The sequence below is a fragment of the Micromesistius poutassou genome, assembly GCF_964030765.1.
Source record: "Micromesistius poutassou genome assembly, chromosome: 18".
NCBI lineage: Eukaryota > Metazoa > Chordata > Actinopteri > Gadiformes > Gadidae > Micromesistius > Micromesistius poutassou.
Window position 1 is genome coordinate 1,290,688 of NC_140288.1, and position 15,868 is coordinate 1,306,555.

Here is a 15,868-nt window from a genome sequence, read left to right on the forward strand (position 1 = left end):
CGCGCAGAGAGAGAGAGCGCACCTCTGACAGACCCCTCGGTCGTCCGGAGAGAGACGCTGCTGGTGGTGCGGAGGGGGGGCGGGGGGGGGGGTCTAAATGGCGGTGTCGTCCTCCGCCACGGGAAGGTAGCCGTGTTTGTTGTTGACGGCGCCCCCCTCGTCGTCGGGGGCGAAGATGGCGAGGAGGTCCTGCTGCTCGCGCTTCGTCTTGGGCAGGTCGTCCGCAGGAGTCACCAGGAGCTGGATTCTCTGAGGGAGGAAGGAGACCATCGCCGGGTTAACTGACTGATGCACGGACCGTTGGCTCAGAGTTGAATTTATATGTTCTTCATTGGATTTGTAACACCCTTTGACACCTTTTAGTTTGTTTAGACCAAACAGTTTAGTCTGTTTGGAAGCTGTTGCTAATTTGATACATTTTATAAAGTACTGGGGTTATTATTATTATTTACTTATTTATATTAAAGACATAGATCAGTTTTAACATTAGAGTAAAGTTTTTTTTTCTTCCTCAGGTTCATCCATATAGTCTGTGTCATCATTGGCTGTATCCACTTTGTATCATTGTGGAGTGTGTGTGGATGATGGCTGGTCTAAGCAGCCTCACCTGGCCCGAGTCAGACAAATTAGACTCTGGGGCTGGGTGAGGCTGCACACCTGGGGTGGGTGGGGCACAACAGGTTCAACCAGTCATCAGCCATCACCCTCAAGACTGCTTCTGGATCAGCTCTGTGTGTCAGAGCTCAGACTCCACAATAAACCGGTTACAGCAGCATTAATCTCTGTCTTGGAGTCGATAGAGCCCAGTAAAGCCACCAAGGTGTGTGTTTGCCAAGGGAGCAGTGCTACAATCAGCATACTGACTCAGAATGAACATTTATGGATCTGTTGGAAATATTTTACAAATGTGAAATAACTTTAGAATTCACTACTTTGTTATTTGGCCTGGACTCTCCCCCCCCCCCCCCCTCCTTCATACAGTAGTTAAGGAGGTTTGCATAAATGTTGATTTGTACGACACATGGTGTTCACATTGTGCAGATCACCACGCAGACGTCACTGAGTTACAGGGCTTTTCGTGACTTTTGAGGGACGACAAACTGAAATGGGGCTGCGAGCACTACGGCTATTGGGAGCCAGAATCACAGGTTGGCCTTTCCCAGCAGAGCGTATACCTCTCTCAGTGTTCCCTTAGTGGTGCTGATCTTGTAGACCATCCAGAGTGGGATGCAGACGATGGAGGAGAGAGCCAGCAGCCAGCCCAGGAAGTAGCCCCACCACGGGTACACATACACGTTGTTGTACCTCAGAGGGGTGTACTTGATGATGGAGAACAGAAAGGTGCCCTGGAAAGAAGAACAGAAGAACGCACTGTTATATTACACTGAGAGGAGAGGAGGAGAAACGGAAGGGAGGGCAAAGGGGGAGAGAGAGAGAGAGAGGGGGAATAAGAGGAAAGAGGAAGTGAGAAGAAACAGGAGGAGAGAGAAGAGAAGAGTCGAAAAACAGATGAAAGAGAAGTAGGAAAGAAAGTAGAGAGCAGTGGTGATGAGAGAAACCAGAGGAAAGGAGAGAAGAACGGAGAAGAGAGCAGAGGAGAGGAGAGAAGAACAGAGAAGAGAACAGAGGAGAGGAGAGGAGAGGAGAGATGAACAGAGAGCAGAGGAAAGGAGAGGAGAAGGTAGAGGAGAGGAAAGGAAAGGAGAACGGAGAGAAGAGCAGAGGAGAGGGGAGGAAAGAAGAGAAGAACGGAGAGGAGAGGAGAGGAGAATGTAGAGGAGAGGAAAGGAAAGGAGAACGGAGAGAAGAGGAGAGGAGAGGAGAGGAAAGAAGAGAAGAACGTAGAGGAGAGCAGAGGAGAGGAGATGGGAGGAGAGGAGAATAAAGAAGAGGAGGGGGGGGGGGGTGCAGAGGAATAGAGAAAAGAAGGAAAGAGAAGAGAGGTGAGGAGAGGACAGAGGAGGAGAGGGCAGGAGTCTGCTGGTTTGTTGATCCTCACGAGGCAGGTGGCGGGGGTGAAGAACTTCCAGCAGTACTTGATGTAGGGACCCGGCCTGTAGCCGATCATGTCCTCGATGTTGTCATAGAAACGGTCCGCACCTGCAACAACACAACCTCACAGTTGAGCGGTCATCATGACGACACAAAAACATCCGCTTCACGCCTGCGTGTGTGTGTGTGTGTGTGTGTGTGTGTGTGTGTGTGTGTGTGTGTATCAATTATTAATGTATCAATTATTGAATAGGATTAAGATTATTAACCCTAACTCTAACTCTTATCATTACCCACTAACCCTTACCCCTATGCTAATGCTATATAATAATGCCTATGACTGCATCAATTCATTCATTCATTCAATTCAAGGTTCATTGGTGGTGAATGAACGTGAAGCGTGGCCTCACCGTACACCCAGGCGATGCAGACGGTCTCGAAGATGGCCATGAAGAGGAGACACATGCCGCTGGCAGCGTAGTAGTCGAAGAGCTGGAACACGTACATCCCCCCCTGGTGGACACACACAGGTAACGCAACATGTAACAGCGTGTATTACAGTGTATATCATGAGTCTAGTATAGTGGGAACTGGGAAGTACTGTGTATAAGGCCCAGTCCCATTTCTCTCCTCTTAACAAGAACACTGTTGCTATGAGTGCCCTTAGTTGCAACTCAGCTCCCGAGCTGGCTAGCGTTCAAGGCTTGATTTTAAGGGTAAATAGGCACGCCCCCTTGCTCCCCGAAGTATTGGGACACCCTACCCCTTTGCGGGAACGCGCAAAATCTAGGGTTAGGGCTCAAAATCTAGGGGAAGAAGGGTAGAATTAGGATAGGGCCTTACAGTGTGTAGTAGAGTGTGTTCTATAAGGGTTCAAGTTCAAAAATCACCCTTGTCCCCCGGGAGAAATTTGACCCATTCAGCACACAAGAAGACAAGACGGGGAGCCCAGCATGAGCTTTGTATGTAAGACCCGTTATGGTCCCAGGGGCCAGGGGGGCCAGGGGGAGCAGGTTAGAGCCCCCCCCCCTGCGGGGGGTCGCCCCTGACAGTCCAACGCAGCATGGGTCTCTCGGACCGCGTGCAACAAAAATGTCCTTAAACTGGTTCTGTCCAACCCCGACAATCCCATCAGCCACTTACACCCAGAATGCATTAGAGTGTGTAGTAGTGTGTATTATAATGCGCACTAGTGTGTTAGTGTCTATTAGAGTGTGCAGTAGTGTGTGTTTGATTATATTAGAGTGTAGTGGTGTGTATTATAGTGTGTAGAAGTGTGTTAGTGTATGCTGAAGTGTGTAGTAGTGTGCATTATAGTGTGTAGTAGTGTGTCAGTGTCTAAGAGAATGTATAGTACATAGTGTCTATTAGAGTGTGTAGCAGTGTGTTAGTGTATATTAGAGGTTGTAGCAGTGTGTTAGTGTATATTAGAGGTTGTAGCAGTGTGTATACTATTGTGTAGTAGTGTGTTAGTGTCTGTTAGAGGTTGTAGCAGTGTGTATACTATTGTGTAGTAGCGTGTTAGTGTCTATTAGAGTGTGTAGCAGTGTGTATTATAGTGCGTGGTAGCGTGTTAGTGTCTATGAGAGTGTGTAGCAGTGTGTATATTAGTGTGTAGCAGCGTGTTAGTGTCTATGAGAGTGTGTAGCGGTGTGTATACTATTGTGTAGTAGCGTGTTAGTGTCTATGAGAGTGTGTAGCGGTGTGTACCTCCGTGAGCATGATCAACCCGACCAGGAAGGAGACGGAGGCCACGCCCAACAGGAAGAGCTCTCGTCGGTTCTTCCTCCGGAACACGCTGGGGTACATGTCCACGATGGCCGTCACCAGGCTCTCCACGCACACAAACTGGTTCAAACCAGAAATAAACGAGACATCAATTACAAACATTAAACATGTCAACGAGCGTTTCCCTAAGGGGGGGGGGGGGGGGGGGGGGGCACTGCACTCTGCAATTTCCTGTCCCATTATGGTCAATGGGAGTGGCCTGGCTCAAGGCTGTCTCCATGGTAACAGGTGTGTGTGTGTGTGTGTGTGTGTGTGTGTGTGTGTGTGTGTGTGTCTAGGTAGGCGTGTCACCTGGCTGTCAAGGCCGAGGAAGACGATCATGATGAAGAAAAGGGAGGCCCAGACGGGAGAGAAGGGCATCATGGACACGGCTCGGGGGTACGCGATGAAGGCCAGACCGGGACCTGATCCGCAGTTCATCCGTTCATAAAGGGGGGGGGGGGGGGGGGGGGGGTAAAGCACGGGGAAAGCATGAATGTATGGTAAAGGAAAGACCCAGGAATACAGTGTGACTTCATCTCGTTTGGTTTTGGTGTCGTTTGGAGTTGCCTTCTGCTTTGTTGTGATTGGACCGTTCCGTCTGAGGAGAATATTCTGAGATTTAGGAAGCGAGGAAGCGAGGGACAATGGTCGCAATGGGGATTGAGGAGAATATTTAGAGCTATGTATAATATCCAACATCCGACACACGCGGGGGCTCACCGGAGGCGGCCACCTCAGAGATGTCTACGTTCTGCTCGTAGGCCATGAAGCCCAGGATGGAGAAGATGGCGAAGCCGGCGATGAAGCTGGTCCCGCTGTTCAGGAAGCACAAGTAGAGGCAGTCCCTGGGAACAGGAAACACACACATCGGATCACATCACCTGTGTAACATCTCGCCCCCTTCGTTGATTATTTCACTCCCTCCGTCCTTACGTTTCTCACATCTCTGATTGTCCTCACCCACCGTAGTTGTTTCTACCTGTCCCCCGTTAACGTTCCCCTCCCCTATAGTGGATTTAGTCAGCGTGTTTCCCTTCACTCTGTGCCAGTTCGTCTTTTGTTCTTTGCATCAAGCGTCCCAGCATTGTCCCAGCGATATTCACGGTTCCCGGTTTTCTGATTCCGGACTGTTTACTCCACCGACTACGCTTCGGTCTTCTCCCTGCCGGATTGTTTGCCTGATCCGGTAAACTGATTTTACCGATCACCTTGCGCTGCTCTGAACCAATCAGAGCACAGCCACCTTTGCTTGGCGCTGCTCCAAACGTTACCAGATGAAGGGAGACGGTACCTTTACGATATTATAGTGGTTCATCTTTTATCTAACAGTTAAGTCCGGTGCTGGAACTGGACGTACTTGTAGCAGTTGTTGGTGTACTTGTTGTAGCTTCCGAGAGCCGTCAGGGAGCCCAGGCAGATGGCGTAGGAGAAGAAGATCTGCGTACCAGCGTCCATCCACACCTACAAACACACGCAGTGCAAACACAATCAAAATGAGCCAACAAGAATCTTTTTAACAACAAAACATCAATAACAACACAGCGCACGCCACTCATTTGAACATGCTTTCCCTGATTGGCTGTGTGTGTTCGCTTGGGGGGGCGTGTCCATCGGGTGCTCATCTCTGGTAACCCTGGTACCTTAAACCCGGGCATCCCTTGAGGTAGGTCTGGTGTTATGGTATGCAACGTGTTCTCAGTGAGACATAGTGTACATAACTGTGACACATTTCAGCTACAACACTGATCAACAGCGGGTAAAGCTGTGTGTGTGTGTGTGTGTGTGTGTGTGTGTGTGTGTGTGTGTGTGTGTGTATTTCATGACCTCCATCATCATAAGGCCTGTCGTAACCGCTCCCGCTAACAGTGAGTGGTGTGGTGCTCTTCATGGCGTGTGTGTGTGTGTGTGTGTGTGTGTGTGTGTGGGGGGGGGGGGGGTTAGTGTGTGTGTGCGTGCGTGCGTACCTGAGGGTCCGCCAGCCGTCCCAGGTCCGGGTAGAGGTAGAACTTGATCCCGATGGCGGCGCCGGGCAGAGTCAGACCTCGGATCAGCAACACGATCAGCATGACGTAGGGGAAGGTGGCGGTGAAGTACACTACCTGCACACACACACACACACGCACACACGCGCACACACACACACACACACACACACACACACACACACACACACACACACACACACACACACACACACACAGACAATGAGATCATCACATCATGATGTGAGTGTGATGATAGGGAGTCTAGCTGAGAGAGTCACAGTGGTCGGGCTCTGCGTTAAGGGGTGGAGTCAGGGGGGCGGAGTCAGGGGGCGGTACCCACCTTCCCTGTGGACTTGACGCCCTTCCAGATGCAGAAGTAGCACATGATCCAGGCGATGAAGAGGCACAGGGCCAGGTCCCAGTTCAGAGAGCCCATCTGCTCGATGCCCGGGGAGATCCTCAGAGCTCTGCGTCTGGAAGGAGGAGGGGGAGGAGGCGTTAGAGGAGGAGGAGGAGGAGGAGGAGGAGGTAGGGGAGGAGGAGGAGGAGGTAGGGGAGGAGGAGGAGGAGGAGGAGGAGGAGGAGGTAGGGGAGAAGGCGTTAGAGGAGGAGGAGGAGGAGGAGGGGGAGGAGGAAGGGGAGGAGGAGGAGGAGGAGGTAGGGGAGGAGGAGGAGGAGGAGGGGGTAGGGGAGGAGGAGGAGGAGGAGGTAGGGGAGGAAGAGGAGGAGGAGGTAGGGGAGGAGGAGGAGGAGGAGGAGGAGGAGGAGGGGAGATCGTCAGCACTCTGTGTCTGGGTGGCTCTGGGAGGAAGAGGAGGAGGTGTGGAAGAATTACTCACTCCCAGAACTCGAGAACGGGCGAGGTGGCGTTGGGGTCGACGGTGGAGTTGATGAGGTCATCTCTTCTCTGGAACTCCACACAATTCACTGAGGAGCAGAGACATCTTCTTACTACCTGTCTGCCTTCAACCCTGTCTGTCTGTCTGTTACTGTCTGTCTGTCTGTCTGTCTCTCTGTTAGTCTATCTGTTGTCAGATAGACTCTTCCTTTGTCTTGTTAACATCAGAATGTTTCTCTATACAACCTATAACCTATTATTTCTTAGTAAGATGCTTAGTATATGGTGTGTGTGTGTGTGTGTGTGTGTGTGTGTGTGTGTGTGTATGTGTGTGTGTGTGTGTGTGTGTGTGTGTGTGTGTGTGCGTGTGCGTGCGCGTGTGCGCGTCTGTGCGGATGCTACCTATCTATTTATTTATCTCTCCATCCATCCATCCATCCATCCACGATTCTAGCTCTCTCCCCATCTCTCTCCATCCTCAGTCCGTCCGCCCATCTCTCCCTGCATCCCTCTGCGTTGCCATGGCTACCTGTGTTCCAGGTGTTGTTGCAGCTGGACCAGGCCAGGTCCCAGGAGAAGGAGAAGGACAGGTAGAATATGCCCCAGGCCAGCACGATGATGTAGTAGAAGTTCAGCAGGGCCACGATCACCTGGGTACCGTAGCCCAGGCCTGGCCACAGAGACGTTATATCACATCATTATTACAAATAAGGGCAATGTTCATTATTATTAATACGTTATCAACATTATCATTAAGTTATCTGATCAAAATTCATTATTATTCATTCACTACCGGTATTCGCTCATATTAACACGTGATCAATATTCAATACAGTTATCAGATCAATATATGTTGTTATTGATGGGTTAACAACATGTTTCAATTGAAGCGTTTAATTATATAAATACAACAGTCTTTTCCCTCTTTCCTGCCTCCTGATTGCCAGCCCCTATCTTCTGTCTCTTGCCACCTATAACCTACTTCCTATCTCCTACTTTTGAACAGAGGGATGATTTTTCTGCCCCCCCCCTCTGTATCTTCCCTCCTATCTCCCACCTCCTATCTCCCACCTCCTCCCTCCTAGCTCCGAGCTCCTACCTTCGAACAGGGGGCTGATCTTCCTCCAGCAGGTGATGCCCCCCTGGCTGGTGTACTGGCCCAGGGCGATCTCCAGGAAGAACACGGGAACGCCGCACGTGAACAGAAAGATGAGGTATGGCACCAGGAAGGCACCTGGAGTAGGAGGAGGAGAGAGGAGAGAGGGGAGAGGAGAGAGGAGAGAGGGGAGAGGAGAGAGGAGAGAGGGGAGAGAGGGGAGAGGGGAGAGGAGAGAGGAGAGAGGAGAGAGGGGAGAGGAGAGAGGAGAGAGGGGAGAGGAGAGAGGAGAGAGGAAAGAGGGGAGAGGGGAGAGGAGAGAGGAGAGAGGAGAGAGGAGAGAGGAGAGAGGAGAGAGGAAAGAGGGGAGGGGGAGAGGAGAGAGGAGAGAGGAGAGAGGGGAGAGGGGAGAGGAGAGAGGAGAGAGGAGAGAGGGGAGAGGAGAGAGGGGAGAGGAGAGAGGGGAGAGGAGAGAGGGGAGAGGGGAGAGGGGAGAGGGGAGAGGAGAGAGGAGAGAGAAGAGAGGAGAGAGGAGAGAGGAGAGAGGAGAGAGGGGAGAGGAGAGAGGAGAGAGGAGAGAGGGGAGAGGGGAGAGGAGAGAGGAGAGAGGGGAGAGAGGGGAGAGGAGAGAGGAGAGAGGGGAGAGGAGAGAGGAGAGAGGAGAGAGGAGGAGAGGGGAGAGGGGAGAGGGAGAGAGAGAGAGAGAGGGAGAGGGGAGAGGAGAGAGGGGAGAGGAGAGAGGGGAGAGAAGAGAGGAGAGAGAGAGGGGAGAGGAGAGAGGGGAGAGGGGAGAGGAGAGAGGGGAGAGGGGAGAGGAGAGAGAAGAGAGGAGAGAGGAGAGAGGAAAGAGGGGAGAGGGGAGAGGAGAGAGGCGAGAGGAGAGAGGGAAGAGGGAGAGGGGAGAGAGGGGAGAGGGGAGAGGAGAGAGGAGAGAGGGGAGAGGAGAGAGGGGAGAGGGGAGAGGAGAGAGGAGAGAGGAGAGAGGAGAGAGGGGAGAGGGGAGAGGAGAGAGGGGAGAGGGGAGAGGGGAGAGGGGAGAGGAGAGAGGAGAGAGGAGAGAGGGGAGAGGGGAGAGGAGAGAGGAGAGAGGGGAGAGGAGAGAGGGGAGAGGAGAGAGGAGAGAGGAGAGAGAAGAGAGGGGAGAGGGGAGAGAAGAGAGGGGAGAGGGGAGAGAAGAGAGGAGAGAGGAGAGAGGGGAGAGGGGAGAGGAGAGAGGAGAGAGGAGAGAGGAGAGAGGGGAGAGGAGAGAGAAGAGAGGAGAGAGGAGAGAGGGGAGAGGAGAGAGGAGAGAGGAGAGAGAAGCCTTAGGGTTAACTCTGTTCCCCTTTCCGACCATATCGACAGTATCAGTACGTCACATTATACAGTATGTCACATTTTACATTTTACAGTCTAGTCTCAGCGTTTTTTTATCCAAGGACCAGATTGCAATCACCATTCGCCTGTTATCGTTATTTGTCTGATCTTGGTCTGTATTATACACAGCTGGTCCGTTCTTAATAACAGATAGTTTGTCTTGTATCGCAGTTAGTCTATTTTTATCACAGCTACAGTCTGTCCTTCATCACAGCTCAGTTACAGTCTGTCCTTTATCACAGCTACAGTCTGTCCTTTATCACAGCTACAGTCTGTCCTTCATCACAGCTCAGCTACAGTCTGTCCTTTATCACAGCTACAGTCTGTCCTTCATCACAGTTACAGTCTAGTCTTTATCACAGTTACAGTCTGTCCTTCATCACAGCTCAGTTACAGTCTGTCCTTTATCACAGTTACAGTCTGTCCTTCATCACAGCTCAGTTACAGTCTGTCCTTCATCACAGCTCAGTTACAGTCTGTCCTTTATCACAGTTACAGTCTAGTCTTTATCACAGCTACAGTCTGTCCTTTATCACAGCTACAGTCTGTCCTTTATCACAGCTACAGTCTAGTCTTTATCACAGCTACAGTCTGTCCTTTATCACAGCTACAGTCTGTCCTTTATCACAGCTACAGTCTAGTCTTTATCACAGCTACAGTCTGTCCTTTATCACAGCTACAGTCTGTCCTTTATCACAGCTACAGTCTAGTCTTTATCACAGCTACAGTCTAGTCTTTATCACAGCTACAGTCTGTCCTTTATCACAGCTACAGTCTAGTCTTTATCACAGCTACAGTCTAGTCTTTATCACAGCTACAGTCTGTCCTTTATCACAGCTACAGTCTAGTCTTTATCACAGCTACAGTCTAGTCTTTATCACAGCTACAGTCTGTCCTTTATCACAGTTACAGTCTAGTCTTTATCACAGCTACAGTCTGTCCTTTATCACAGCTACAGTCTAGTCTTTATCACAGCTACAGTCTAGTCTTTATCACAGCTACAGTCTAGTCTTTATCACAGCTACAGTCTAGTCTTTATCACAGCTACAGTCTAGTCTTTATCACAGCTACAGTCTAGTCTTTATCACAGCTACAGTCTGTCCTTTATCACAGCTAGTCTATCCTTCGTCCCGGTGCGTCTCAAAGCCTCGTCTCACTGATTCCTAAACCGCTGGGCGCGACACACATGGCTCCGCACACGTCCTCACATGTGGGCTGTTTATGTTGTGGGTTGTTGCAAGGAATGGAAAACAGAGAGGTCGGAGGTCGCTGTCAAACATTCAGGATGAATCCCTGATCAAAGATCAACCAGAGTTGGGCCGCTTCAGTCAAGGAGGGGGAGGGGCGGGGGGGGGGGGGGGGGGGGGGAGTTCACAAGACGTCAGAATCTTTCACAAATGTGAGGCCGTCACTAACGGACTTAACCGGGAATTCAGCGCACAGACAAATGCAACGGTCCGTTTCAGCCTAAAGTACCACCAAGTGTGAATCGTGTGTTGTACCGTGTGTTCTTTTAACAAGGTTCTTCTGATCACACAAAGCGTCAAGACGCCCTAACCCCCTACCTGCTCCTTAATGATGTGCGTCTGAATTCACTGGAAGAGTCTGTTTAGGGACAACGTTTAAATGATATACACAAATAAATACACAAACAAATACAGGTATTAGAAAGGACCCGTGTTCTTCATGCGATTTACACTCGCTCTTCTCTTTGAACTGATTGAGCTTCAATTAGGCTTCAATGGAATTAAATAATCAGACCAAACAAGACTAGTATAGTAGAGTAGTATAGCATAGTATGATCATAATATTGCCTATATGCTATATGGATGTTAATAAATGTGTTAAAACGCAGGGCGACTCTCTCCAGACAGCCGTCTACACTCAGAGCCACAGCGTGCCCCTCCTAATGGTTAACTGAGAGGTCACCAGGAAGCTTCTCAGCTGCTGATTGAGGACAGAAGGAGTTGAACAAAGGAGGATGGCTCCACCTCTGCAGGGTGTAGGTGAGATGGGCAGTGTGTCCTTGTATCTCACCGTACCACTTACCCTTATGGTTTACTATTGATTATACTTGTGCAAACATGCCTGTGCACAAATCTCCTTGTCCGAAAGCCATGAGGCTTTCCAAGTGAACATTGATCTTTAACAAAGCTCTCCTATTGGCCGTTCAACAGCGCTGGAACCTCTGTAAGACTCTTCTCATGACATTAGTGTTGTACTTTCCACATACTTCTGCTATGACCCCCAAAAGACCTCCATGAGGATCTTATGTTACATCCTCTTCCACCTCTGCTCCTCAGATGATAGGGATACCGCGTGTTAATGATTAAATCTGAGCCAAAGATCATTTTCTGTCACAGTGTTGAAAGCCAATAAGGTTTTCTGAATCTTAGTGAAGTTCAGTGCCCGGTGCATCAACATGCAAAGACATGTTCTAGAACTACGCGTAGAGCACTGTTTTAGAACTATGATTAGAGCCTGTTCTCAAACCAAAACTAGAGCATGTTCTAGAATCAAAACGAGAGCCTGTTTTAGAACTACACATATAGCGTGTTATGGAACTACACAAAGCACCTGTTCTGGAACAAAAAATGGAGCCTCTATAGCCTTCTATAACTTCCACCCAAGCCAGTTCTAGAACTGCAAAAAGAGCACGTTCTAGAACCACAACACTTGGCCTGTTCTAGAACTACAACCCAAGCCAGTTCTGTAACTGCAAACATTAGCCTATTCTAGAACCACAACTACACCCTGTTCTAACACTACAACCAGAGCCTTATCTAGAAACTACCGTTAGAGTCCATCTTTATACAGACAGAACCTTCACTCACTGCTGCCCGCCAGCTCGGCCGGACGAGTCTCAGTTCAGAGCCCGCTCCTCTCCCCGGGACCAGCTGTTTCCGGGGCCGCGATGAACCAGCAACAACAGCTGCCTGACCCCCCCGCCCCTTGACCCTGTGACCCCCTGACCTCGGCCACCCCCCCGTAGAGTCTCAAGAGGGGGGCAGGGCAGCTACACAAGCACGGCCGCACACAACGCCTCCGAGAGAGGACTCGGGATTAAACACTCGGGGAACAGGAAGCGATGGAGCGCAGGAAAACCGTAAAACCGTACTCAACGGACTGCATTCACGCCGCCGCACTTTTCTAACCAGCGGCCGCTCACAGCGATGTACAGTATCGTCTTAACATTCACCCCTTCATGCACACGTTCACACACCGACGGCGGAGTCGGCCGCGCAGGGGCGACGGCAGCCAGCTCGTCGCGAGCAGGCAGGGCGAGGTCACAGGCGTCTCGCTCAGGGGACGCCTCGACACTCCTCAGCTAGGAGGAGGAGCCAGCGATCGAACTAGCAACCTTTCCGGATACCAACCCGACCCGCTCTGCCTCCTGAGCCACATCGCCCGGCCCGACGAATCAATTCAGATGAGATCTAACACCCTGACCACCACCACAGCGTCCTGGATGGGTGAGCGTTTACTCATGAGAACTAGTCACTACCACAGAGTGTCAGGAAGGGGAGCTGAATGCTCGGATCACCTCTTCTGGGTTCCTTCTCAAGGTCTGTTCCCTCAGGGTGGTGGGGCATCCGTCCCCTTCTGTCCGTTAGAGGGCTCTGGGGGGGGGGTCAGGGGGTGTCGCATTATGCGTTTCCTGCAAGGCCCTTTTAGACTTTAACTTTAACTATGATGTACGGCCGCTCAAATCCAAAGCTAAGTTCTAGAACTAAACATATAGACTGTTCTGCGACTACGAATCCAGAGCCTGTTCTAGAACCACACATAGTGCCTGTCCTAGAACTATAACGAGAGCACGTTTTAGAACTACGACCAGATCTAGAATCAAAACCAGAGCCTGCTCTAGAACCACACTCGGGAGCCTGTTCTAGAACTTCTAGAACTCAAGCCAGTTCCGCGACTGCAAACGTAGCCTATTCTAGAACTGAAACAAAACCCTGTTCTAGGACTACAACCAGAGCCTTATCTAGAACTACAGCCACCAGAGTCCATCTTCATAGAGATAGAACCTTCACTGCAGCCCGCCTGGGTCTCGGTTCAGAGCCCGTTCCACTCCACTCCACGGGGACCAGCTGTCTCCAGCGTCGATGGACCTGGAGGTGTGGAGGTCTGGAGGTCTGGAGGTCTGGAGGTGTGGGGGTCGGGGGGTCTGGGGGTCTGGGGGTCTGGAGGTCTGGGGGGTCTGGGGGTCTGGAGGTCTGGGGGTCTGGAGGTCTGGGGGTCTGGAGGTCTGGAGGTCTGGAGGTCTGGAGGTGTGGGGGTCTGGAGGTCTGGAGGTCTGGGGGTCTGGAGGTCTGGAGGTCTGGAGGTCTGGAGGTGTGGAGGTGTGGGGGTCTGGAGGTGTAGAGGTCTGGAGGTGTGGGGGTCTGGAGGTGTGGAGGTCTGGGGGTCGGGGGGTCTGGGGGTCTGGGGGTCTGGAGGTCTGGAGGTCTGGGGGTCAGGGGGTCTGGGGGTCTGGGGGTCTGGAGGTCTGGAGGTGTGGAGGTCTGGGGGTCAGGGGGTCTGGAGGTCTGGGGGTCTGGGGGGGGGGCTCACCTCCGCCGTTCTTGTAGCAGAGGTAGGGGAAGCGCCACATGTTGCCCAGGCCTATGATGGAGCCGGCCACCGACAGGACGAACTCGATCTTGTTGCCCCACTGGCCACGCTCCTCCATCTTCTCCTCGTTCTTGTCCTCCATCTTGGCCTCAGCCCGCAGACCGCCGGCCCCGGGGCCCCCCTTGGACAAGGCCGCTCTAGTGGCGTCACCTGGGGGGGAGGCACACACACACACGTTACACACTGTGCAAGTGACACACACACACACACACACACACACACACACACACACACACACACACACACCATACAAATAAAAACAGGCACACACACGTTACACACTGTGCAAGTGACACACACACACTCACACACACACACACACACACACACACACCATACAAATAAAAACAGGCACACACACGTTACACACTGTACAAGTGACACACACACACACCATACAAATAAGAACAGGCACACACATGTTACACACTGTACAAGTAACACACACACACACGCACCATACAAACAAACAATAATACACACACGTTACACACTGTACGAATAACACACACACACACACACACCATACAAACACACAATAATACACACACGTTACACACTGTACGAATAACACACACACACACACACACACACCATACAAACACACAATAATACACACACGTTACACACTGTACGAATAACACACACACACACACACACCATACAAACACACAATAATACACACACGTTACACACTGTACAAATAACACACACACCATACAAACAAACAATAATACACACACGTTACACACTGTACAAATAACAAACACACATCATACAAATAGAAACACACAAAAAATAATACACGCGCTACAGATTGTACGAATAACACACACACCTTACAAATATAAACACGCACACACACACATTACAGACTGTACGAATACAAACAATAACCCACGTATACAAACACACACAAACACATTACAGACCCACAAATATAAACAATAACACCACATGTACACTTTACAGACTGTACAAATACAAACAATAACACACACACATACACACACATTACAGATCGTACAAATATAAACGAACCACACACACACACACACCATAAAAATATAAACAAACACAGACACACATTACATACTATACAAATATAAACACACTACACACACTACACACACACACACACACAAACACATTACATACCATACAAATATTAACAACCACTCACACACACACACACACACACACACACATTTCAGAACCCAGACAGACAGAAACACACGCGCACACAGAGAGAAGCGACAGCAGAACACACATCACCAAGCTACTCTCCAGCCCGACGTAAGGTTCGACTCTGGCCTCCGATTGGCGGGCTGGATCATGTTTACATAAAGCAGAAACACTCGGATACACACAGGTCCAACGGATGACTGGAACAATCCCTAACTCATGCTGCAACAAGGCACGCTGCTCAAAGCTTCATCGGTGTAGATCAGTCGAACACAATCACCCATTGGTAACGTGAGATAATTAATTATGTTCATTAGTCTAAACTAGATATATCATGATACAGAAAGGCATTGCTCTAACTAATGCTGCACCAAGTCATGTTGTTCAAGGGGTTGTTTCATCAATATGAAATAATTGAAAATAATATAATGAATATATTCATGAAATAATAGTATCAACTATATCATGACACAAAAAGGTATTGCTAAATACATTCTTTAAGGGTTTACGCACGTATGCAACATGTTACTCAGTTTTTGTTATGAATAAATATTCCAAAGCAGTTAAAATAAAGTTAAACGATTTGCATAATATATAAAAAAAAACCTACAATATGATATAATGTATGCAATCCTGCACCTTGCATTATTCTTTTCTGTTCTTGAATTGAAATCAACAGCAGCAGCCAAAGGCAGCGACTCACCATTCATCGTGGATTCTCTCTCTCTCTCTCTCTCTCTCTCTCAGACGTCTGTGGTCTTCTGCCTCTGCATATTGATTGCTGATCTGGAGGTTTTAGTATTTAACCGGACCACAGTGGGAGGGGGAGGGGCTTCTTAGTACTGACTCTGACCCCCTGCTGTCAATCTCCCTCCCCAACCACCCCGCCCCCCCCCCCCCCCCCCCACCGGCCTTCCCCGTTTAGATCAAAGTCTCTTTCTCTGCCCTATACCAGGAGGGACAAAAGCTAGAAATAGGATGTATAGAACCCCACACATATCCACCAACACATGGTAGAAGAGACCATCT

At 50.1% G+C, this 15,868-nt stretch overlaps 1 protein-coding gene across 1 annotated transcript; it reads right to left on the minus strand.

Moving 5' to 3' along the window:
* Window positions 1-93: 93 nt before the first annotated feature.
* Window positions 94-15,549, minus strand: LOC311363265 (sodium- and chloride-dependent GABA transporter 2-like; the record flags this gene model as incomplete). Its single annotated transcript, XM_084483233.1, has 15 exons — window positions 94-249; window positions 1,176-1,346; window positions 2,000-2,100; window positions 2,403-2,505; window positions 3,703-3,840; window positions 4,072-4,184; window positions 4,483-4,607; window positions 5,120-5,223; window positions 5,727-5,861; window positions 6,088-6,220; window positions 6,587-6,674; window positions 7,115-7,255; window positions 7,685-7,819; window positions 13,595-13,804; window positions 15,543-15,549. 15 exons carry the CDS (start codon window positions 15,547-15,549, stop codon window positions 94-96), a joined length of 1,860 nt encoding a protein of 619 aa, XP_084339359.1.
* Window positions 15,550-15,868: the final 319 nt, after the last annotated feature.